The sequence below is a fragment of the Chiloscyllium plagiosum genome, unplaced genomic scaffold, assembly GCF_037043375.1.
Source record: "Chiloscyllium plagiosum isolate Xiang-an unplaced genomic scaffold, Cpla_swu_hap1 HiC_scaffold_23, whole genome shotgun sequence".
NCBI lineage: Eukaryota > Metazoa > Chordata > Chondrichthyes > Orectolobiformes > Hemiscylliidae > Chiloscyllium > Chiloscyllium plagiosum.
The window spans coordinates 56210064-56236917 of NW_028270161.1; the positions used below are offsets into that span (position 1 = coordinate 56210064).

The following is a 26854-nucleotide window of genomic DNA, read 5'->3' on the forward strand; positions in this document are numbered from 1 at the left end:
ACACACCTCCCCTCCTCCAGTTGGGGCTGGGGGAGGGAGGGGGGAAGAAATCTGGAAGAACTGCCCCTTAAATACTTTCCATATTTGTCCAAAAGGAATCGATTCGCGAGCATCAACGCCCTACACATACACACACACAGCGTCTCGTTGGGAGCGGCTGGAACGGGGGGGGGAAAAAAAACCAAAGCCATGGGAGCGGACGGCAAGCAGCAGGAGAGAGAGCAGGGCAGAGGCGGCGGGGAGAGCCCGGCGGCGGAGCCTCAGAAGAGCAGGCCAGGAGAAAGCAAAGCGGGAAGCGAGGAAGACGCTCACAAGTGTTGTGGCTGCCGTTTCCCCATCCTCATCGCCTTGTTGCAACTGGTCCTGGGCATTACCATTGCAGTGGTCGCCTTCATAATGAAAACTATCAGCTCCTCCTTGCTGGCCAGGGACACCCCGTACTGGGTTGGCATCATTGTAAGCAGCGTGTGTGTGTTTTTTTTAAAAAACAAATATATCCCCTCCCCCATATCAACATACAAAACCACTGCTTTTTCTTTTTGCAATGTCTGCTTCACAACTCCCGTTTGTTGCTTTATCCAAACCGATGCATGCCAGACAGTGTTGCTTTGCATTTGAGGTGGTCAGTGCTGAGGGCTGTGTGTTTTACCCAGGGCTGTTGCAAACATACGGCGGTAACATTGTATCCCAGGCGATTGTCACAAGACACAATGTTACCGCTGTCGCCCACTGAAGTGTTACATTGTAGCGGGAGGCAGAACAGGGCAGGCGGGAAAGTGAGCATTTTCCAACGGGACTCAAATAATTCACCAAATAAATGCCGTGGGAGGGCTTCCAAAAGGGAGGTCACTTTTCATCCAACTCACTTTTAAGGAACGAATGCAAATCTTTTGGTTACTGTATTCCCACGACACCGAAAAAAAATGATTTTACTGTCAGACACTTTGAATACCGAAAATTGACTATTGTAACTTTTTCCAAGTCTTAACGAAACAGTCGGAGTTTAGAAAGAGTCAGATGTATTTTGGCAGCCCTTCCCTTGAGGGATTTGGAAAACAAATAGTGGTGAATAATAATAGCTACGTGAAACTTCAGCTGTTTTCGACATGTTGGTGGGCGGGGTGGGGAACTGTTATACAATCTTGCTCTCTGGTAGGAGTGACGAATCTGATTGTGATTCAATGCATAAAACTATTACTTTTCTTTACAATGAGACACTAAATGCATTTTGCTACCACTCCGTTCCACTTATTTACAACGCTGACATAACCAAAGATCCTGCAACTGCACAGCCATGTTGCGAACTTAATTGAGATACCGAATGGAAATGCATTCAAAGCGCTACATTGCCAGCTGAGAGAAATTTGAGTGTGACACGTTCATGTACGCGCTTTCCATTAGAAATGTGGATGCTGGAATTTATAATATACAGCTTCACAATCGGGATTGATCTATATCTGTCTGCTTTGGCCCACACTGCTACCTCTGAAGATACCAGTTGTTTTTGACTCACTGTGATTAATTTTAAAAGTAGTTATTGCATAACATAGGTGTTTATTTTTCATTTAAAATCTTTTACAGGATGTGGGTGTTACTAACATGGTCAGTATTTGTTGTCAGTGTCCAATAGCCCATGAACTGAGTGGTTTGTCGGCCATTTCAGAATGCAGTTAAGAGTCAGTCACGTTAGAGTTTAGAAGAATGAATGGCAACCTTAATCAAACACATAAGATTCTTAGACGACTTGACAGGGTAAATGTGGACAGGTTGTTTACCCTTGTGGGAGAGTCGAGGACCAGAGGGCTTACTCTCCAACAAAGTGAAGATTTAAGGCAGCGTCAGAGAGTCATACGGCATAGAAATAGACCCTTCACTCCATGTTGACTATAATCCCAAACTAACTAGTCCCAGCTGCCTGCGCTTGGCTCATATCTCTCCAAATATTTCTTATTCATGAGCTTACATTGTAACTGTACCCGCATCCACCACTTCATCTGGAAGTTCATTCTGTGTAAAAAGAGTTGCCCTTCATGCCCTTTTAAAATCTTTCTCCTCTCACCTTCAAAATATGCCCCCTAGTCTTGAAATCTCCCACCCTGGGGAAAAGACACCTGTTATTCAACTTACCTATACCCCTCATGATTTTATAAACTGATGAGGAGGAACTTCTTGTCTTGGGAATATCTGTGGAATTGTTTACTACAGAAGGCGATCAAGGCTGGGACATTAAATGTGCTCAAGGCTAAGATAGATTTTTAATCAGTAACACATCATGGGTTATGGAGAAAAGGCAGCACAGTGAAGCTGAGGATAATTGGATTAGCCATGATGGCGGAGCAGACCTGAGGGGCTGAATGGCCTACTTCTGTTCCTCTGCCTTATGGTCATTGGGTTTGAAGTCACACATGGGCCAGACCAGATAAGGACCAGATTTTCTCCCCTAAAGCATGTTATTGAACTAAATGAGTATTTCCTGACAAGCGATGATAATTCCTGGTCACCATCATTGAGCCTTATGTGCCAGAGCATTAACATGGGCCTCTGCTTGACTAGTCTGTAACCAGTGTGTATCTCTATCAACTGCTCCATATTGTCTTTTAATTAGATTTCTACTGTTACTTTGTCTTTTATCATGACTCAGTATTCAGCAGAAAGCTACTAACTATTTCTTTAATAATGTCAAGCTGTTATCCAGCTTAATGGATGATATTTTGAGATCTGCTCTACATAACATGGAATTAAAATTTAACCAAAGCTCCCACCTGCTTTGTTTCAAATTCACACAGGACTCCACTGAACTATTCCCATGACACTGTGTGACTTCCTGCATTATAGTTATTTATAAATGTAATTTGTCCTCAGAGTCACAGTTTTGTTGCAGTGGCCAAGAAATCTTAAATCTTTAAGATATGTTAAAATTTTAGAGGCTGGATAGATTTGAATTGGTTGATGATCTCAGGTTTTGCTCGGAGTAACTGGGCAGTAATTAATCTGTGGCCTTAAAGGGACAGTTTAAGTTATGTACAACAGCCCTTTAGGGGCTCTTGTGGTGCAGTGGTACTGTCCATACCTCTGGGCTAGCAATATACAACAATGTTACATAGAAATAGCTACAGTTGTCCTGTAGCAGCACAATTCTGTGATTTACAGTAACTGTTTTCATGAACAGTAGATTATCTAATATAGAGTAAGTAATGTCATAGAGTCATAGAGATGTACAGCATGGAAACAGACCCTTCGGTCCAACCTGTCCACACCGACCAGATATCCCAAACCAATCTAGTCCCACCTGCCAGCACCCGACCCATATCCCTCCAAACCCTTCCTATTCATATATCCATCCAAATGCCTCTTAAATGTTGCAATTTGCAGCCTCCACCGCATCCTCTGGCAGCTCATTCCATACACGTACCACCCTCTGCGTGAAAATGTTGCCTCTTAGGTCTCTTTTATATCTTTTCCCTCTCACCCTAAACCTATGCCCTCTAGTTCTGGACTCCCCGACCCCAGGGAAAAGACTTTGTCTATTTATCCTATCCATGCCCCTCATAATTTTGAAAGAGACTGGGCAGCTATCAGCTATTCCTTTGCACAGCAGTTGCTTTCAAATGTTTGTGTGTGTGGATCATCTTTAAATATTGACACATCCCTTGTCCTAACTTTGAAAAGAAATTGCCGAAAGGGAAATGGGTTTGTCATTGTGGAATGGAAGCGATTCCGTGGTAATGCAACAGGCAGGATGCAGGAGCAAATTGACCTGAAATGCTAACTCTTGACTTCTCACCATGGATGCTGCCAGACCTGCTGAGCTTTTCCAGCAATTTCTGTTTTTGTTTCAGAATCCCGATGATAGTTTTGCCAGAAATGCAATCAATCAGAAACTCCCCTTTGCAGTGGAAAGGCTTGAAGGTACAAACTGGCTGATGGTTTGACACAAGTTGTTATTTGTGCTTCAATATTACTGAAGGCAGAGTGTCCTTAAAATGTCTCCTCCTTATGCTTCAACTGCCCTGTGATATGCAACTTCCAGGATTAATGGTGCTGGAAAAGCACAGCAGTTCAGGCAGCATCCGAGGAGCAGTAAAATCGACGTTTCGGGCAAAAGCCCTTCATCAGGAATACAGGCAGAGTGCCTGAAGGGTGGAGAGATAAAATCTCTGTGATAAAAGCACTGCTGTGCTTTTCCAGCACCACTAATCCAGAATCTGGTTTCCAGCATCTGCAGTCATTGTTTTTACCTATATGCAACTTCCAGATGGACAGGGAGACAGCATCCCAGTTTCCAGTCCAGGGGAACCTGCTGCTTCTATAGTTTAATTCCTTTCTTTCTTAAATTGGTTTCTTTCACTTATTTTGAAAGTAAGAAAGATTGGGAGAAAATGAAAAAGGCAAGTTGGTGAGCTCTAAGACACGCGTATGACCTTAAATGAGAGTTAAGAGTGAACACGGTCGGGAGGAAATGATTCAAAGCTGGTGAGAGCAAATTGGCCACCTGCCAAAAGGAGGACATAAAAGCAAATGGCTGATTCAATCTCACTCACTTCATGCTACTAGCCAAGCCAAACGTTAGTCCCAATATCTGAAAGTTTCAATATTTTAATAGGCCAGGCGAATACCATGCATGTGTGAATGAGGAACAGAATTAGACCATTTTGCACAGCTGCTGAACAAGACCATAGGTGATGTGTTTGTATGTTGAATGATATCTTACATCCTACCCTGAAAACCAATGAAGAGAATTAAAATGGGAGTCAAAGCATTTGGGGTTAGGAATCATGGTGGTTTAATTGGAACAGTGTGGAATGGATTGAAGAGATCTTCGGTTCTTGACTGAATCTTCCCGAGAGGAAGATCTCAATGGGTTGGTCAGATGGGCGATCAGTAGCAGATGGTATTTAACCCTGATAAGTGTGAGGTAATGCACTTAGGGAAAAGGAGCAAGATGAGGGAGTATTTAATGAATGGCAGGACACTGGGTAGCTTAGAGGAACTGAGTGATCTTGGGGTAATTATTCACAGATCCCTGATGTCAGCAGAGCATGTGAATAGGATGGTTAAGATGGCACGTGGGATACTTGCTTTCATCAGTCACGGCACAGAGTATAAGAGCAAGGAGGTCATGATGGAGTTGTACAGAGCGTTGGTCAGGCCACAGCTGGAGTATGGTGTGCAGTTCTGGTCACCTCACTGCAGGAACAATGTGATAGCATTCTCTGAAGGGGGTACAGAGGAAGTTCACTGGGATGTTTCCTGGGATGGAGAAATTGAGCTATAGAAACCAGAAAGGCTTGGACTGTTCACTTTAGAGCAGACAACACTGAGGGGAGACATGATTGAGGAGCATAAGATTCAGGACAGGGTGATTAGAGAGCAGCTGGTTGAGGGGGTCAATCATGAGAAGGCATTGTTTTGGGGTAGGGGGAAGGAGATTGAGAGGGGAATTGGGGAAAAGCCTTTTTCACTCAATGGGTGGTGGAAGTGTGAAGTGGGAAGGTAGCGGATGCTGGAAACCTTACAACCTTTTAAAAAAAAGTATTTGGATGAGCATTTCAAATATCACAGCATTCAAGGGTATGGGACAAGTGCAGGAAATTGGGATTAGCGCACTTTTAGTGGTAGTTATGTCAGTGCAGACTCAATGGGCTGAAGGATCTTCTCTATGCTGAATGAATTAATGAACCTAAAAACATGATGGACATAGCGTTCCCTCAACCAATTATATTTGCTCCACAGAAAGTTCTTCATGCAGAGAGTGATAAAAATGTGGAACATTCTACTGTAGCAAGTGGTTGCAGAACGTAGGATGGTAATATTACTGGGCTAATCATCCAGACGTTGCCGTTAATTGTCTGGGTACTTGCAATAGTGGCTGGTGGGATTTGAACTGGATTAATAACTATGGAATATAAAGTTAGTCACAGTAAAGAGTACCACTGTTACTGATTGTTAATAAAAACCATACTCTTGAGGGGAAGAAATCCATTATACTTATCTACCTGGTCTGTGTGTGATTGAGCAAGCCCATTCAGTTCGTGGGTGGTTGAGGGTGAATGAGAAATAGCTGCATCTTATGAACTAATAAGGAAAAGCCACATGAGAAGCTGGGTAAGTAAGCTGAGGAGGAAAATAGCAGGATGTGCAGGTTGGATTGGGTGAAGTAGAGTGGGCAGAAGCTCATGTGAAGCATGCATCTGTTGGGCCGAATGGCCTGTTGCTTTGCTGCAACTTGTGTGTAATCCCTGATTGCAATTGGGAGAATTTGCTCCAGGTTTGTGCCTTTGGGGAAGGTATCTAAGATCTCAATGTAGGTGGGCACTGCAGAGGGTAAGATGCATTATTTACTCTTCCAATTCCATTTAGATTTAGCCCCTTGCCCCTTTGTGTTATCATCGCACTTCACCTGGTGGGGGATTGCTTTGGTTCGTTAGTGGTTTAATTTGTTAAAATGGCTGATTTGCTAGTGGTTGATTAAGTGAAAATATCTCATAGATTGCAAGAACTTCTGGAGGATGACTGACGTACTTCGGGCAATGTGCGTGGCTCGGGAAATTTAAATCTGTGACTGTTTTCACTAAGAGTAAACTGAGACAATCCGTTGGAATCATAGAATCTCGACAGTGTGGAAGCAGGCCATTTGGCCCATCAAGTCCCCGCCAACCCTCTGAAGAGGATCCCACCCAGCCCCACACCTCTACCCTAGCCCTGGTAATCCCTCAATTCTGTAACTGATCAAAGGCAACTCAGTGGTAAAGTAAACATGGATAAGTGGTACATGAAAATAGAGAGTCCAGAGGGCTAAGTTTAAGGTGAGAGGGGAAAGATTTAAAAGGAACTTAAGGGGCAATTTTTTCACACAGAGGGTGATGCATGTATGGAATGAGCTGCCAGAGGAAGTGGGGGAGGCTGGTACAATTACAACACTTAAAAGGCATCTGGATGGGTACATGAATAGGAAGAGTTTAGTGGGATGTGGCAAAAGTGAGGACTGCAGATGCTGAAGATTAGAGTTGAGAGTGTAGTGCTGGAAAAGCACAGCCGGTCAGGCAGCATCCGAGGAGCAGGAAAGTCGATGCTACGAGTGCAGCGTAGGTTCACGAGGTCAATTCCTGGAATGGCAGGATTACCTTACACTGAAAGACTGGAGCGACTGGACTTGTATACCCTTGAGTTTAGAAGACTGAGAGGGGATCTGATTGAGACATATAAGATTATTAAAGGATTGGACACTCTGGCGGCAGGAAACATGTTTCCACTGATGGGTGAGTGCCGAACCAGAGGACACAGCTTAAAAATACGGGGTAGACTATTTAGGACAGAGATGAGGAGAAACTTCTTCACCCAGAGAGTGGTGGCTGTGTGGAATGCTCTGCTCCAGAGGGCAGTGGAGGCCCAGTCTCTGGATTCATTTAAGAAGGAGTTGGATAGAGCTCTCAAGGATAGTGGAATCAAGGGTTATGGAGATAAAGCAGGAACAGGATACTGATTAAGGATGATCAGCCATGATCATATTGAATGGTGGTGCAGACTCAAAGGGCAGAATGGCCTACTCCTGCACCTATTGTCTATTGTTTCGGGCATCTGGCTCCTCAGATGCTGCCTGACCTGCTGTGCTTTTCCAGCACCACACTCAACTTAGAGGGATATGTGGCAAGTGCCGGCAAATGGGACTAGATTAATTTAGGATATCTGGTTGACATGGACGGGTTGGACTGAAGGGTCTGTTTCTGTGCTGTACATCTCTATGACTCTTCTCAGAATGGAGGATTTGAGTTATAAGGAGAGACTGGATAAGCTGGGCTTTTTTCACTGGAGCAGAGGAGGTTATAAAATGGTGAGGGGTAAAGTGAATGGGAGGTGTCTTTTCCCTAGGATTGGGGACTTCAAAACTTGGGGGCATATTTTTAAGGTGAGAGGGGAAAGATATTAAAAACACACGAGGGGCAATGTTTTTACACTCGGTGTGGTTTGTGTGTGAAATGAACTTCCGGAGGAAGTGTTGGGTGTGGGTACAGTTACAGTGGTTAAAAGACATTTTGATGTGTACATGAATAGGGAATGTTTGGGGGTTGTGGGCCAAGCGCAGGCCAGTGGGACTAGTTTAGTTTGGGATTTTGTTCAGCATGGACTGTTCAGACTGAAGGGTCTGGTTGTATGCTGTATGACTCTGATAAAGTTTGGAGCAATAGTAAATGGGAATTTCAGAAACAATAAACAATTCAAAAGCAAAACAAATTGATCACTTAAAATTAATTATCACTTAGGTGTCAAGCAGCAAAGCTAACTGATAAAACCTTTTGCTTGGTTAAGAAGACGATAGAGAGAGATATAGATTAGGCACCAACTCCAGTCGAGATGATGGGAGTGGGTCAACAAAGGAGCTGAATTAAACTAATGTCAGATTTGGTTTACCCTGTGGCAGTGCGCCCTCTAAACTGTCCTTGGGACATTTGAAATAAGTGTGCAAATCACTAGTAGACTGACCCCGAAAGAGAATAATCCTCATTTTCCATGGGGAAGGTGTAGTGGATGTCTGTGTGTGTTTTTGACTCACTTTCAGTCACACACAGAATTATTCTCTCACGCACGCACGCACACACACACATGCTTGTTCACTCACAGTACATACAGAACCACATACCTATACACACCTAATCACTCGCTGATCCATACATACACAGAATTATTTATTTATTTGCACACACACACACACACACACAAACAGAGAATCTCTCACATATGGAGCAGATGAAGTGAGCAGCATTTTAAAAAAAATGTCCGGGATATATGGGCGTCATTGGCAAGGCTAGCATTTGTTTCCTAACCCTGATTGCCTTGAAATGAGAGGCCATTTCAGAATCAGAACAATACTCCTGTATGAGGCAGTGGAGAACCAGATTGGTTTTTCCTGACAATAGTTTTCTTGTTGATGGCTTTATTGATATTAATTTACTGTTCCAGATTTTTTCCATTAATTTACTGTAAATTCTAACAGCTACTGAGGTAGGATTTGAACCCATGTCTCAGCACTTCAACTCACTCCCAGCAATGAGCTGCCATCTCATTACGGCAGCACGGTGGCTCCATGGTTAGCACTGCTGCCTCACAGCACCAGGGACCCGGGTTCGATTCCAGCCTCGGGCGACTGTCTGTGTGGAGTTTGCACATTCTCCCCGTGTCTGCTTGGGTTTCCTCTGGGTGCTCCGGTTTTCTCCCACAATCGAAAGATGTGCAGGTTGGGTGGATTGGCCACGCTAAATTGCCCATAGTGTTCAGGGAAGTGTAGGTTAGGTGCATTAGTCAGGGGTAAATGTAGAGTAATAAGGTAGGGGAATGGGTTTGGGTGGTTTACTCTTCAGAGGGTCAGTGTGGACTTGTTGGGCCGAAGGGCCTGTTTCCACACTGTAGGGATTCCATGGATTCTGGCAATCTCGATAAAACGCAAAACGCATTAAGAATTAGGAGGATATTGGGTTTGTTGAAGTTGGTAGGAAAAGGCTCACTTGGAGCATAGCACTGGCCTAGTCAGTGAATGGCCTCTTTCTGTGCTTCCGAGTCTGTGCAACATAATGCAACACAGCATAATGAGTCTTTGAAGTGGGAAAGCCCATTTTGAACCATTGCCGATGACTGGGGAGGCAGAATGTGGTCCTGCAACAAGATTGTTCTGGTTTCCAGAATGCCCAAAGATAGAAAAATGTTATAGCGTCAGTACCAAAAAAAAACCTTAATGTTGAGAGATCCAACGGTTAATTTCTCCCCCAAACCTGGAAGACCTCTCAGTCTCGATTTTGAAGATATTAGTAATAAGATGCAAATCCTTTATTATTTTGTAAATGTGTGGTGCAGGGTTTTAATCTTATAGTCGTGATTTATTGAGTCAGTAATAAAGTAACATTGATAGTTATATAATAAAAATTAATGAACTCTAATAAGACAAAGTTCCTATAAGGATTAACTATTATTTTCTAATAATGAGTATGAGGTTGTCCTATTACCATTAATAACTAGTTTGCAGACAACACAAAAATAGGGGGAAGTGAGGTTGTGAGAGGGATACAAACAGTTTAGAGAGATAGCGACAGGTTAAGTAAATGGGTGAAAAGTTGACATGTGGAGTATAATGTGGGAAAACGTGAAGGTGTTCATTTTGGTAGGGAGAACAAAAGAACGGTAGTATTTAAATGAAGTAAAACTGCAGTCTAAAAGAACTCTGGGGAACTTGTGCATGAAACACAGAGAGCCACAAACAAGGGCAGCAGGTAAACAGGAAAGCTAAAGGAATATTGGCCCTTATTTCAAGGGGGTTGGAGTAGAAGAGTAAGGAAGTCTTACTGCAACTGTACAAAGTGCTGTTGAGACCACATGTGTTTGGTCCCCTTGTTTAAGGCAAGATATTATTCCATTGGAGGCAGTTCAGAGAAGGTTCGTTGAGATGATCCCAGGTGAGGAGAAATTGTCTTAAGAGCAAAGGCAAACAGATTGAGTTGCTCACTGAGTTTAGAAGAATGATCTTAATGGGCCTGACAGGGTCAATGCTGAGAGGATGTTTCCCCTCATGGGAGAGTCTAGGGCCAGAGGGCACAGTCTCAGAATAAAAGGGAGCCAGTTTAAAACTGAGAGGAGGAGGAATTTCTTCTCTCACAGAGTTATGAGTCTTTGGAGCTCCTTGCTGTAGGGCAGGGTCCATTTGTAGGTATAAGGCTGGGAGAGAGAGATTCTTGACCAGTCAGGGAATCAGGTTACAGGGAAAGTGCAGGAAAGTGGATGTGAGGAGTGTCACATCAGCCATGATCTTATTCAATGGAGGAGCCGGCTCGAGGGACCGAATGGCCAACTCCCATTCTTATTTCTTATTTACCATCTTACTTACAATCAATGGATACGCTTAAAAATCCTTCCACATATCTTTACAATATAAAAAAATCACAGATTCTGCAGAGGCTTTAAATAAATTACAAAGTTAGTGTACAGCTTCTGGTTCAAAAGTAATTGCAACTTTAAAGGCTCAAAGTGTCTCCTTGTTAAAAATGTTAATTTTTTTTGTTCTGGAAATTTGTTGGTCTAGGTCTCAGATCCATGAATCTAACCTTTGTGCAGTTCCCCCTCATCCCAGGATAGGCCTGTTTCCTGCTCTGAGGCAGGGGGAGAGATTCAGTCCGAACCCCACTGTCTCCAGCCCAGAATTTCTGCAAATGCATCTTGTCTGGTTGGAGAATAGGGAGTTCATTTTCACTTGGACAAAAGCCCAGGCTTTCTCATTATTATAGCGTTTCAATATGTTTGCAGCAATTGAAGACAGAGCTGACATTAGTACTGACATTAGGGGAGATGTCAGAGGTCAGTTCTTCACACAGAGAGTGGTGGGTGTGTGGAATGCACTGCCAGCAGTGGTAGTAGAGTCAGAGACATTAGGAACATTTAAGCGACTCTTGGTTAGGCACATGGATGTTAGTACAATGAAGGGTATGTAGTTAGTCTGATCTTAGAACTGGATAAAAGGTCGGCACAACATTGAGGGCTGAAGGGCCTGTACTGTGCTGTACTGTTCTATGTTCTAAAGGAGAAAGTGAGGATTGCAGATGCTGGAGATCAGAGTCAAAAAGTGTGGTGCTGGAAAAGCACAGCAGGTCAGGCAGCATCCGAGGGGCAGGAGAGTCAACGTTTCGGGCAAAAGCCCTTCATCAGGAATGTGGAGTGGAGGGAAAATCTCTCTCTCTGCAACCCCCAGGTTGTGCCTATCACCTTCCCAGCTACCTCACCCCTACCCTCCTATTAGGAAGGTGGGGGTGAGGTAGCTGGGAAGGTGATAGGCACAGCCTGGTGGTTGCAGAGAGAGAGAGAGAGAGAGATATTTATCTCACAGCACCACCCCCTCCCATGTCTGAAATGGAGACTCTCCTGCTCTTCAGATGCTGCCTGACCTGTTATGGTGATCTGTGCCAAGCCTAATTGTTTTGCTGCTTGCGCACTGAAAAATGTTTCTGCGTTAAATTATCGCCCAGGATATTTCCTTTCCACTGAAGGGCTTCCATCCTTGGGGATTTTTGTCTGCATTGTCCTTCCTGGGTCATGTCCACCTCCTGTTGACAGTTGGCTTTGCCAAGTTAGAAGTCGCAATCTTGGAATAGATTGTCCAGCCCATCCAACTGATAGTTCCACGGGAGCAATTCGGTTCAGTCACCTTTACTCACTTGCCCTTTCCTAAAAGCCCACTTTCCTTCATCCCCCCCGTCTAGTCTAGATTCATAGAATCCCTACAGTGTAGAAAGAGACCATTCGGCCCTATTGAATCTGTGCCAAGCCTCCGAAGAACATCCCACTTGCCCCACCCTATCCCCGTAACCTCTCATTTCCCATGGCTAATCCACCTGGCCTGCACATCCCCTGGAGAGTACAGGGCAATTTAGCGTGGCCAGTTCAGCTAGTTGCATACCATCTTTGGACTGTGGGAGGAAACCAGAGTTCCAAAGCAAACATGGAGAAAATGTGCAAACTCCACACAGACAGTCACCCAGGGCTGGAATCGAACCTGGGTCCCTAGTGCTGCAAATCAGCAGTGCTAACCACTGAGCCACTGTGCCACTCCCGATTTATCTTAAATATCAGCATAGTTCCTGTCCCAGCCACTGTTCCTGGAAGTGAATCCCTCCACCTCACAGTCTCTGTGTTTGTCTTGCATTCTGCTCGAATTACAATTAATCTTGTATTTCGGATCCCTCCTTCCACAGGGCCCTTTCAGATTTGGGAACTGGTTATTTATCAGAGACTGAGGGCAGGCAGGGTGGCTGGACTTTCGTTCAAGGCAAGTTGTCATGATCATTCCCCACAGTTTATAAGGTCTTCAGTCAGTCCCACGTTTTGCACTTACCCCAGAGTTACTCAATGACAGTCACAGAGGTAGACAAATGTAGCGGTGGTTAAATGTTTCTCTTTAGACTGCCTGGGGCTTTGTCCCAGTTATTAGCTTACGTTTTAGGCCCTCGCTAGTCTCCTGTCAGTCCTTCACCATGCTCACAATTCCCAGTTCTCTGCTCCTCTCTTTCATGCCAATATGTATCTCCCTCCCCATAACATCACGGTCCCCTCAAGTGCCAATACAGTAGGTATTTGGATGAATGGGCATGTAAGTGCCGAGGGCTGGGCTGGGCTGTTGGAGGGTGGGTGACTATGAAGAGTTGGCAAGGCGTGGGAGGGGGTGGGGCAGAGGTTGGCAAGGAGGGCTCATGGGTAAGGGCGTTTGACCTCCTCTGAGAGGCATAAATAAGGTAGATAGCCACAGCTTTTCCCCATGTTAGGGGAGTCTAAAACTAGAGGGCGTAGGTTTAAAATGAGAGGGGAGAGATACAAAAAGGACCCAGAGGGACAATGTTTTCCATACAGAAGGTGGTGGGTGTCTGGAAGGGGCTGCCAGAGGTGGTGGTGGAAGCGAATACGTTAAAAAAAAAACATCAGGGCAGTTACATGGATGGGCATGTATGGAGGGACATGGCCGAAACGCAGGCAGCTGAGACTAGATCAATTGTGAAAACTGGGTGGCACTGACAAATTGGTCCCAAGGGCCTGTTTCCATACAGTAAACCTCTATCACTTTTGAAGTCCGGTCTGATTTCCCCAGTGTGCTCTGTCCCTGGACCTCCTAAGGTAAGGTGGTTACCTCCCTGTCACAAGCTGGGGAGGGGGCAGATCAAAGTTACCCTTGACCAGATTGTAACCTGGAGGCAAATGTTTCCCCAGGACCTTAAGGAACAAGTTTGCACTTTTCAATTCAGTCTCTGAAGCGCAGCTGCTTTTAATTTGGAACAGAGGAAAGTACATTCACATACAGGCTCTCTGAAGTTCTCAGCAAGCCAGTCAGTCCAGTCAGCACAGTTCATCCATGAGATAGCTCACTGCCAATCCAGCCAAGGCCAGAATGGAAGGGGAGGAACTGCCAACTTTGATAATGTGGCCGTCACACTCAGAAGGAAAATTAAACTGTTTCAGTGTTGCAGTGTTTCCTGGCAGATGGTTTCAGACACTTCCTTTGAGTTTTCTCCACTTTACAAACAGTTTCTCTCACCAGTCTGTTGGAAACTCAGAACAGGAGGCCGTCTGGGGTTGGCATATTTTAACTTCAGCCAAGGAAAGATTACTGGCGGCCATTTCTAACACTGATGCTTTATGAAGGGCCTGTCGAAGGAGCATTCCAGAACAGGTAGACCGGATTCTTCCGTAATTCCTGATGATAGTGACAATGGACTTGGGAATAACGCTGGCCACCTTGAATTTCTTTGAGGGTGTTTACGAATTTGTTTGAGGATTTTAATTTGAACGAGCTGGCATTCAGAGTGAGTCTACACGTCACTACAAAAGATCTTAGGGTCTCAAGGGCTGGATGGTTTGCTTCGGTGACTGACTGTCAGTCATATCACCCTGCTTATGTTTCCCCATAAATGTTGCACACAAAATGGTCATAAAACATCACTCACATTTTAAATCACGCATACTTGCCAAGAAGGATATATACCAACAGATTAACGTTATTCTGAGCAGAGTGCCCATTAATTAAAGTGTGTCATGCTGAAGGTAAATATTGAGGTTCTAGTCATTGGATCCTTTATAAATATTGTTTGCCTGATGTGCAGAAGCAAGATGCTTATCTGTTAATACATATAGAGTATGAATGTTTCCTGTAATGCTGCAGTGTGAGGAATGCCTGAGTAACATTCTGTAAAAGCTATGATGAACCTTTAAACAAAAAAGCTGTCTACATGTTTCACACGGAAATTTTACTTTCCAGATCTGTGTGGCGGCATTACTTGGATTCTACATGTACTGCATCACTTACCAAGTCGACGAGAAGACAACGTTACAGTTCATCATAAAGGTAATTAATTGATGACTGAAATCAAGTAACAGTCTCATCAGTATGTATTCTAGTCTCACTAACCTATGCAATTGGGCATGATAACAGCCTATCTATTCACCAATTTGTCCACTCCTCATTCAGATGAGATACCACCGCAGTTTATAGACTGGGCTGTTGCTGATGAATTAATTGCTTTCAATTGTTGAAGTTCCCCAGGCAGATAACCTGTTTTTCTACACATCCATTGCCAAGTTAAGGTGTTATGGAATGAACTGGAGCATCGCCAGCTGTCATAAAAGTAGTGAAGTGTTTCATAAATCTTTAGAAAGTTTGATTGTGTCAATCTCATGGACTAACTTATCAATAGCACATTCCTGGTGACGAAATAAAAACTTACCTTCCGCAGGACATTCATTACTACACAGGCCTAAATCGTTGTATCACAGAATGGTTACAGTACAGAGGCCATTCATCCCACTGTGTCCATGCTAACCCTCTGAAAGAGCTCCTCAGCTCGTCTCACTCCTCTGCCTTTACCTTGAACCCCTTCAAATCTTTTCCTTTTAAGATAATTATTGAATTTCTTATTGATGGCTGTGACTGAATCTGCCACCTGCACAGTCTCAGGCATTGCATTAAACATCCTGACTCTGTGAAAAAGTTGATCCACGTGTTACTATTGCATCTTTCAGTGACCGTTGTAAATGTGTCCCTTCTCATTTGTGACCCATTCCCACTGGCAACTGTTTCCTCCTACCAACTCTGTCTGAACCTCTTGGCCATTTTGACCATCTCTGAGGCGCCTTTATAGAAGTTTATAAAATAATGAGGGGTATGGATAGAGTTAATGTCAGCTGTTTTTTCCCTAGGGTGTGGGATTTCAAGACGAGGGGGCCCGTGTACTTCCAAAGGAAGTGGTGGATGCGAGTACAAGTACAACGTTTAAGAGACATTTGGATAAGTACATGAATAGGAAAGACATTTGGATAAGTACATGAATAAGTACCTGTAGGGGTTATGGGCCAAGAGCAGGCAGGTGGAACCAGTTTAGTTTGGGATTATGTTTGGCATGGACTGGTTGGACCAAAGGGTCTGTTACTGTGCTGTACGAACTTACTCTTATAAATCTCCTCTGAGCCTCTCTCCTCTGGAGAAAATGGCCCTGGTTTTTCCAGCCTATCTTTGCAACTGAAGCCTGACCCTGGCGATCATTTTTTTATTCCCTGTGCCCTTTAGATCCTTGGCTAGGGGGATTAGCTCTGGTAATTACAGGGAAAGGGTGGGACCTGGGTAGGATGCTCTTCAGAGACTCAGTGTAAACATGATGGGCCAAATAGCCTCTTTCTGTACTGTAGAGATTCTAATTTGAGGATTTTTCAAAAATACATTGTTTTGGTCACGAACACTAACTCATATCTGCTAGAAGTGAATAAATAAATGATTTAATGAAGTACTCTTAATCGAGTCCTTCTTCTATGACATCAGTTTTGTTAATGAATGCAACCAGATTTGAGACTGACCAGAGACTTTGAACCCAACTCTCACTACCTCACCTCTCCATTGAGAAACGATAAAAGTTAAAAGCTAAGAGATTTAGCAACAGCTAGGTTACTTGACATTCCAGTTGAGGTATAAAGGGATGTCTTATTCCTGGCAGTCCTCATTATTTAAACTGATAGGAACATTTTTCATGCACTATTTGGAAAAAGTGTTCCAAAACATATAAACACAAAATAAACTTTATTTCTTTCATTCTACCATTGTTGGCTACACTGTGGCCGTCTGGGCAGTACTCTTTAGAATTGCCTCTTCCCCCTAAAAGTCTTCACCTCTTAACCTTTCTCTTCTTCTCTGATTACGCTTCTTAAAATCCAGAATTATACCCATTCCGTAACCTAATACCTTCTTCCGTGGTTAAGGGTCGGACTTTGTTTATTGCTGGTGCTCCTATGAGACACCTTGAGATGCCCCAAGTGTGATAAGGACACCAAATAAATCCAAATTCTGAGGAAGGGTCACTGGACCCGAAACGTTAACTCTGATTTCCCTCCACAGGTGCTGCCAGACCTGCTGAGCTTTTCCAGCAAGTTCTGCTGTTATTGTTAAATGAGTACACATCAGTGCTAATCCTTGCATTTTTATTTATGTCTGAAATTTTTTGAAAGGGAATGTGGCTAAACACAAAATGATTTGTATGCTTACTTTCTGTTTTGCAATTTGTGATCAGCACTTACCTTCATGTCATCTCTCTTGGCCAGTTGTTCTGTAGAGAGACAGCCATACCCTAGGTATTTGCCACCTCAATGGGCATGAAGATTGGGCAAATATATAGGTGGGGATTAATTTCTTTTTACAGCTCAGTGAAAGGAAGGTTCCAGCCCGGGTGCCATTGTGTGCCAGTCAGGAAGTTGTATGTTCAAGTCTCACTTGAGACACATTAAAATCAAGAGTGACCTTTTCTTATTTCAAAAATATACTTTATTCATGAAATAATTTGATGGTCATGCCAAACATATGTAAACATTTACATACAGAGATCAGAATTTATCATTTGTATACACAGGTCTGTACGTTTATCCATCATATGTCCATATATTTAGCTGGGGGGTCAGCAGAGCCCAAATGACTGCGTGGGCCCCCTGTTCTTCTTTAGGCAGGCAGGTGGTCTTTCCCCACCGCGCCTTGGCGGCAGCTGCCCCAAGCTCCAGCGCATCCCTCAACACGTATTCCTGGACCTTGGAACGTGCCAGTCTGCAACACTCAGTCGGGGTCAACTCCTTCAGCTGGAAGATCAGCAGGTTTCGGACCACCCAGAGAGCGTCCTTCACCGAGTTGATGATCCTCCAGGCACAGTTGATGTTCGTCTCGGTGTGCGTCCCAGGGAACAGACCGTAGAGCACGGAGTCCTGCGTCACTCCTTTGCAGTAACTGAGTGCCTGCTGCACTTTCAGGAGTGCCACCTTTTGGGACGATAGGATAATCGGGGTCTCTGCTTTTGCGGTCAGTGTTAAAGAAATTCCATGGCACTATTTCAAACCTTTGCATTTTCCCTGTGCCCTGGCTGTTGCATATGTCGACATTACTCAAATAGATTAGCTGGCCATTATTATCACGTTGAGGTTTGTGGAAACTTGCTGTGCATATATTGGCTGCCATGCTTCCTGTATTACGACAGTGACTGCATTTGGAAACAGTGATTCATTCACCAGCTGTTAAGTACTTTGGGATATTCTGTGGTCGTGAAAGGCAATATAAATGCAAGCCTTTCTTTTTAAAATAAGTTTTTTTAAAAAAAAAATGTCCGTGTCAGAATGCCCAACCAGTGGGGCTGCAGATTGCCCAGTGATCTGGCTTCTTCCCAGGGTGTACTGTCGCTGGAGAATAGGCCAGACCGGCTGCATTTGGAAACCCTGGCCAGGACCAGGGCGTTACCACATGCCTCAAGCTTTTCAACGTTGGCTGTCTCGTCTGTCTTCATAACTGAAACTCTCCAGGCCAAGCAACATTCTGGTAGATCCCCTCTGCACCCTCTCCGGTGCTATCACTTCCCTTCTAGAATGTGGATTCCAGAACTATACTCGATACTGTAGCCAAGGTTTTCTACACTCCCAGCCCTGTCTTCCTGCTGGTAAACCCCATGCCTCATCTAATAAAGGCAGCTTGTGGACTGTTGCTTTCAGCAGGATGTTTCTACCTGTTGGGGTAAACTTATATTATAGGAGACAGTGAGGTCTGCCGATGCTGGAGATCAGAGTTGAGAGTGTGGTGCTGGAAAAGCACAGCAGGTCAGGCAGCATTCGAGGAACAGGAAAATCGACATTTCGGGCATAAGGATTCCTGATGAAGGGCTCTAGCCTGAAACGTTGATTTTCCTGCTCCTTGGATGCTGCCTGACCTGTTGTGCTTTTACAACACACACTCTTAACACTAAAACTTATGTTATGTCTCATAATATGAGAATTAGACTTGGATATCTTAGCATTGAAAGATTCAATAGATCCTTGTTACTGATATATTCATATATTACAGTCACTGGCATGTCACTGTCTGAACTAACGCTAAGCTATTTGGTTAAAAACAGTAGTACATTCCAGCAGCATTTCATGCTTCAAGCGGCTCCAATAATGATGGAGTCTGAGACCTTTCTAACCTCAGCTCACATCCTCTGATATGACGATAACAGCTTGAGCATGTCTCTTAAAGGTGTACTGCATACTAACTGTTTGTCCTTAACACAATACCTCTAGCCAATTAAAACATCTGGTGCTCACAGCTACAATTTATTTCACAATGGCAGGTTGACTATGTAGTGATATCAGTACAAGTTAATTGTGTTTTATTGCACAAGCTAGAGGTGGTTTAATGTTGTATTGCATTAGACCACTGGAATGATTTTGGATAGATGAAGACTTATCGTTCTCTCAAATATAAGCTGTAGACTTCAATTGGATTGTGAGGTGGAGGGTTGTGGGGGGGGGGGGCAAGTGTGGTGCTGGAAAAGCACAGCCAGTCAGGCAGCATCCGACGAGCAGGGGAATCGACATTTCGGGCATATACCCTTCATCAGGAATCAGAGCTTATGCCCGAAACGTCGACTCTCCTGCTTCTCGGATGCTGCATGACCGGTTGTGCTTTTCCAGCACCACACTCGCGACTCTGATCTCCAGCATCTGCCATCCTCACTTTTTCCCTGTGAGATAGAGGAGGTTTCAAGGGAAGACCAGAATGTAGAGAATTCCTGTATCAGGGGAGGAAAAGGAAGTTAAGAACATACGTCAATCTAAACTACGACAACAAGTAGCTGTCTGACAGAACACCATGGGGTGACCCCACTGCACCGTGTGAAATGTTCTCACAGTGTACAGACCAAAGTTTTCGCCTCACTGACACCAGCAGAGTACCCTCTTATGAATTGCATTGCCGTTGATGGGATCTTCCTGTGCCCAAATAGGCTGCAATGTTTTCTCATGTTAACAGCGTGACTGCACTTCAGGAATACTCGATTGGCTACAAAGTGCTTCTGGGAGTGTCCCGAAGGTGTCTGATTCCTAGATCCTGGAACACTGACCGGGAATCAAGCGCGACTTCAGATGAGGAACCAGGACAGAGGGAGAGGGGAGGGAAATGTTGGTGCTATTACAATGTAATTGTCTGGAATGGAATTTCATCAAAGTTTCCACTTTTTGAAATCATGTAATTATTATTGGTGTCTTGCTGACTCTGCTGCTGTCAGAGTGTACTTGTTTAGCTTTGTACAGCTCCGGTGACCAGCCGGTGTTCGAGTTCAAGCACAGAACTCTCTGAAGGTAGCCAGGCAAGTTGGACCAGTTCTTAAGAAAGCTTCTAGAATCCTTAGGCTTATAAAGAGTGGCGTAGAGTATAAAAGCAAGGAAGTGACATTACAGCTCTCCAAATCATTGATCAGGCCACACTTGGAGTATTGTGTTCAGTTACGGACACCTTATTTAAGGAAGGATGTTAAAGCCCTGGAGAGAGTGCGAAGGAGATTTACTAGGATGACATTAGGAATGAGGGATTTAGATACAAGGAAAGATTAGATAGATTGGACTTGGAGCAGAGAAGGAGACAGTGGGGTCTGCAGATGCTGGAGATCAGAGTTGAGAGTGTGTTGCTGGAAAAGCACAGCAGGTCAGGTAACATTCGAGGAGCAGGAAAATCGACGTTTCGGGCCAGAGCCCTTCATCAGGAATGATGTAGAGCTCCGGCGGGAAACAATGACCCTCCTGCTCCTCGGATGCTGCCTGACCTGCTGTGCTTTTCCAGCAACACACTCTCAACTTTGAGCGGAGAAGATTGAGAGATGACTTTATTGAGGAGTTCAAAATTTTGCACAATTTTAACACCGTAAAGAAGGTTATTCAGTTTCCACTAGTTAGTATGTCAGTAACTGGGGGGGGGGGGGGGGGTGTCACAATTTCAAGATTAGCAGCAAGACAGCTCAGAGTGAGATGAGGAGAAATTTGTTTGCTCAGAGAGCTGTTAGGAGTTTGCATGTGCTGTCTCAGAGAAAGGTGGAGGTGGCTTCCATAGGAAGTTTCAAAGGCGGGATGTCTACATATATTTGAAAGTGATGAATTTCGTGGGCTACAGAGATACGACTGAAAAATGGGACTAGCTGGGTCGCTCTTTCAGGAATCAGTACAGGCATGATGGGTCGAATGGCCTCCTCTGTACTGTAAATTCTGTGACAAAGTGGAGGGACAGGTAGTGTTGAAGAAGTGGGCAGGCTATAGAAAGACTTGGACAGGTTAGAAGAGTGGGCAGTTTTGAGAGTGTGTTGCTGGAAAAGCATCAGGATGAAGGACTCAGCCGGAAACATTGATTCTCCTGCTCCTCGGATGCTGCCTGACCTGCTGTACTTTTCCAGCACCACACCCTCAACTCTGATCTCCAGCATCTGCAGTCCTCACTGTCTCCTAGAAGAGTGGGCAGATGGATGACAATGTGGGAAAGAGTGAGGTTATGCACTCTGGTCACACGAATAGTGGCATAGACTATTTTCGAAATGGGGAAAGGCTTCAGAAAGCTGAAGCACAAAGGGACTTAAAAGTCCGAGCTCAGGATTCTCTTAAGGTTAACATGGGGGTTCAGTTGGCAGTTACGAAGGCAAATGTAGTGTTAGCATTCGGTTTGAGAGGGTCAGAATACAAGAGCAGGGATGTACTGCTAAAGCTGTATAGTGCTGTGGTCAGATTGCGTTTGGAATATCGTGAGCAGTTTGGGGCACTGTACCAAATGAAGGATGTGCTAGCATTGGATGGGGTCTCCGGAGGAGGTGTATAAGAATGATCCCCACGGATGAAGGGCTTGGTATATGAGAAGCAGTTGAGGACTCTGGGTTTGCTCTCAGAGTTTAGAAAGATGAGGGGCGGATCTGACTGAAAAACTTACAGAATACTGGAAAGAATGGACATGGAAAAGATGTTTTCACTAGTAGCAGAGACTGAGACAAGTACAACCTGAGATCACAGCTTCAGCGTGAAGGGACGATCCTCGAGGAGTAAGATGAGGAGGAGGAATGTCTTCAGCCGGAGGGTGGTGAATCTATGGAATTCAATGTTGCAGAAGACAGTGGAGGCCAACTGATTGAGTGTATTAAGACAGAGATAGATAGGTTCTTGGTTATAAGGGGAATGACAGTTACAGGGAGAAGGCAGAACAATTGGATTGAGAAACATATCAGTCATGATCGAATGGTGTAGCAGACTTGATGAACTGAATGGCCTCATTCTGCTGCTACATCTTATGGTCTTTACATTTAGTCTTAAATACGCCCAGTTCCGAGATTATGAGTGTGTGTCTATCTGTGTGTGTAGGACTGCAGAAATATTGTGCCTTTGTGGGACTGACTGGGTGTGGGACCAGGTGCTTGTGTGTCAGACTATACGTACATGCCATACTACATGTGTGAGACTGGTGTATCAGCGTGTGTCGATCTGCGTGCCTGTGAGAGTGAGGAACTTCATGTATGTTGTATCCTTTTGAGACCATGTCTTTGTGAGACTGTGGAACTGTGTGTGAGACTGGGGAATGCATGTGTGTATGTATGTGTGTGGGTGGGACTATGCTCATGCATACGTGTGTGTGCGTGGGGGCGGGGGGGGGGTTACTGTATGTATATGTGAAGCGCCTTCGGCTGTTATAAGTAGTTGTTGTTGATGGTGACAATTGTAACAATCACTCCAAAGAGTATTCCAGCTCTCCCAGAGGTGTCTGCTTATGAGAATTAGAGAATTCAGTGTATGCAAGCTCTTCAGAATGAGGCCAGCAAGGGTGGCCCATCAGAGGGAGCGCTGAGAGTCGGAAAATGTTTAGCCCTGTGGAAAACGAAGGGGCTGTGTCAGCAGGTTCGCACAATCCTGCCCCCTACAGGCATTCATTGACATTTGCTGTCCTGCATGGGTGGAGAAAGTGAGCAGATGTTGGAGATCAGAGTCAAAACATGTGGTGCTGGAAAAGCACAGCCAGTCAGGCAGCATCCGAGGGGCAGGAGAGTCGACGTTTCGAGCATAAGCTCTTCATCAGGAATGTCCTGCACTGATACCTGGTTACCTCATGGCTGCTGAGAATAGCCATCAGATTGTCAGTGTTGGTGTAAGCCCCCAAAACAATTTCTGTGTAAGTCTTTTCAGGCCCAAACTGATGACAATGTCTAAAGATGGAGATCTGGCTTGAAAAATTGAAACCTCAAAAGTCTACCGGATAAAGACCAACAAACCCATTTGTGTAATGATAATGTCTTTTGCCCCCTTGATTAGCACTATACCTACCACCTTACATATTGACTTCCTCCAGCAATGATACTCAGTAGCAGCAGTGTCTACCATCTAGAAGAATATACTGCAGCAAGGCTCCTTAGACAAATCTGAGACCTCTCCAATCTTGTATGACACAGTCAACAGATTTGACAGGAGCATCACCACTGTAAGATCACTGCCCTGACATGGAACCATATGCACTATAACTATAGGCACAATAGTAGCATTCAAAAAAACACCTGGATGAATATATGAATAGGAAGGGAATAGAGGGATATGGATCCTGTAAGTGAAGACCGTTTTAGTATTGAAGGGAAAAATATGTTGGTGCAGGGTTTGAAGGGCCGAAGGGCCTGTTCCTGTGCTGTATTGCTCTTGGTATGTCACTTGTTACTGAGTCAGAATCCTGCTCCCTTTCCCTAACATCCCAAATGGGGGAACTCCACTCTGCATACCTCGGTAATTCAGAAACAAGACCCAACAATGCCTTCCCAATTGTCCCAGTGGGGTGATATAAGTTATAGAATGGGCCCTTTGTAAATCAGGTCTGTAGAGAGAGAGAGAGAGAGATCTTCAATCATTTTTATTGAGATTCTGCCTGAGCAGCTCCATTACTGTGCGTGAGGGACTGGTCCCCGAGATGTACACTGAGATCAACAACAACTGTTGAAGGAGGCTCACCAGTTCAGTGAAGGACACCCATGGGCCTAGTCAAAAGCTGCAGATAAGAGCTGGCTCTGACCAGGTAATGCAGACTGGCACATTCTAAATTCTAGAATCAAATGGTGGAGATACTGAAGGCTTGACATTCACAAGTCAAAGGTGAGTGAACTTCAAAAGTTATAAACTCTCATGGGGTGATCTGAGGGCAGGTAAAGATACATACACAACATTTGACTGACCCAGACATGTCTGTTGTTTATACTCCCTATGTCTGAATTCCTGTGTGAGAATTATACTGACAGAGACTAGAATCAGTGAAATTTCACAGACTGTCCTAATTTCGGTCTGGGGAGATGCTGTCAGTCAACTATACATCATAAAATGAACATGAACTTCTTAATGTCTAGATGACATACAGCAACAAAGTTGAAGTAATTTGGTGATTTCAATAAAATAACAATGAAATGATATCACTGACCTGAACTAAGTTGGTGCTGCTGTTCAGTTTGTGTGTGAGTGTGTGTGCGTGCATGTGTGTGTGCGACTACAGGTGTGAGGGAACTAATTAGCTTCAATCCTTGTTAGTCTGGTTAGTTTTCTGGTTTCTATGGATAGCAAGGGTTAAAGGGATATGGGCCAAATGCTGGCAAATGGGATTAAATAAATTTAGGATATCTAGTTGGCATGGACCGAAGAATCTGTTTCCTTGCTGTACAAATCTATAACTCTAACACATTAAAGTTTTGTGTAGTCATTGGTATTGTCAGGACCACTGTCCAAAGGCTTCTCACCACAGAGTACACCAAAACTGAGTAAAGCCCTCGCAGGCTATATGTTAGACAGGGAGGATGTTAGTTGGGGAGTCTCGAGCGAGGGCACACAGTCTCAGGATATGGGGTAGAGGACTGAGGTGAGGAAATATTTCTTCACTCTCAGGGTAGTGAACCTGTGGAAATCTGTGGAAAACGGAAGGTTGTGGAGGCCAATTCAATGAATATAATATCAAGAGGTAGGGGAGAAACGATATCAAGAGGTAGGGGAGAAAGTTGGGATTGAGGATCTGCCATGATCAGATTGAATGGCAGAGCGGGGCTCGAAGGGCCGAATGGACTCCTCCTACTTTCTGTGTGTCAATTGTAAACAGAGCGATCCTCATCAGAGTACCAATACCTGGTTTGCATTTTATGTAAGGTTAAATTAGAATTTATAAAGGTTTATTATATTCTACGAAATAAGCACATATTTGGAGATTGGTTAAACCTTCCAGCCATGTCTTGTGGATGGATAATAAAAAATACATGGAAACAGGATTGAGCCAGTCAGTCTTGAGACTGTTCTGCCATTTGTTAGGTCATGGTCTGCCTGCACCTCAATCCCTATCAAAGGTGAACACCAATACAGTTCAAGTGGCTTAAACCTCAGCTATGTTTAACGAGGATGTGTTGGCCTTTTTTCTGTAGCTGATGTACTTCCTGCTGTGCGCCCTTGGCCTGATCCTCTGCATCTCGGCTGTGGCCTTCGCTGCTCACCATTACAACCAGATCACTACATTCAGCTGCCAGACGACTCTCGAACACTGTGTTTGCAAACAGGATCCGGACGACCTGATCGCCCGCACTTTCCACTACAACGACGTGACCGACTGCGAGTCCGTCACCACGACGATCAAACTCTACCTGCTCCTGCAGATGGTTCTCAACCTAATCTTGGCCATTGTCTGTCTTGTGGCTTGTTACGTGATGTGGAAGCACAGGTACCAAGTGTTCTTTGTTGGCCTAAGCTATCACCCTTTTAAGGGTACCAAACAGCAGCAGTCGAAAGTATAGTGTGGACATTTGCAGACCCAACATTGAGCCTGATGCACGTTTGTGAAAAGGATGAGAAATCTGTCCAGTATTCGCTACTTTTTGAACAAGTAAACTTGATTGTATAAATGAACGTGTGTGCAATTTTCAAAGCGCTTACGCAGGGAAGTGTGGTTACACTAGGTGCAGTATTTGTATTCGCTGGGTTGTGTGTTACAGTGTTGTATACCCACGCAGTCAAAAACGAGTCTGATAACACTTAGCTCTCAAAGTTCCAAGAGGGTTTCCAAAACATGGAAGCAAGGAATAAGTTTTAAAATGGTTCGCAGACTTTCACATTCAAATACTTTGCGGTACTGAGTCGTGAAAGGGGTATTGTCACGAGAGAATTGTTAGCTCACCTCTTCAGCCAGCCTCTATTCCTGACTTGCCCTGAAATCAACTAAGCAACACTGGATGTAGGACACTGCTTCCTACATGTTTGCCAGGCGTGACCCCATCTTGGTGTTTGAAGGTTTCTGAGGCCTTTTCCCCCCTTGTGAAGGGCTGTGGGTCCCGGGGAGTGGGCCCAGTGGGAAATGATGGAGGGGGGGTGAGATTGCCTGTTGTTGGGAGGGGGAGCAATGGATGGTGGGGGGTGGTTGTTGACACCTATTGTGGGGGTGGGGGGTGCTATGTATTAGAATTGCCAAGAGAGGGAGAGGATGAGGGGGTGAGAAAGAGGCAAGTGGTAAACTATTTGTAACAACTGTTTGTAACATTATATTTCAAATAAAAAGCACTTCCCTTCCCTTACGATTGTGGCCAAGATTCAGGCTGACACTATCAGGCAGATAGTATGCCCTCTATTATAAACAATGCCATTTAAAGGGGTCTCCCGCTGTTGGCACTCCATGCCAGCCAAAGCTCCAGGTGCTAGTCCCACTGGAGCACATGATGTGCAGTTTGGGAATCCCTGTTATAGGGTTACTATGCAATACAGAAGTGTGTGTCCCATCCTGCAAATACTCCTCTCCCCATTTTGAATCGTTTCCACCAGTTTGTGCTTTCCTGGCAAGACAGGATGTGCTGATGACATGTTAGTGGGACTTTGACACAGTGAGCCCTGGGCTAGCAGCTCTGATGATTCTCCATTAGTTTATCCCACCCTTCCTGGGGGGAGCAGTTGGAGTAGTAGAACCAGGATTGGAAATTCAGTGACCAGGCATAGATGGCACTTCTGTGTTGCATAGTCACCCTAGAACAGGGATTCTGTTGCA

General features: G+C 44.5%; 1 protein-coding gene across 1 annotated transcript; it reads left to right on the top strand.

Annotated features, from left to right (window-relative positions):
* On the top strand, nt 1-26193 carry sspn (sarcospan (Kras oncogene-associated gene)). The gene is made up of 3 exons (XM_043713353.2): nt 1-456; nt 14780-14866; nt 25251-26193. The coding sequence occupies exons 1-3, from the start codon at nt 190-192 to the stop codon at nt 25614-25616; spliced, it is 720 nt and encodes a 239-aa protein (XP_043569288.2). The 5' UTR covers nt 1-189; the 3' UTR covers nt 25617-26193.
* The last annotated feature ends 661 nt before the right edge of the window (nt 26194-26854 follow it).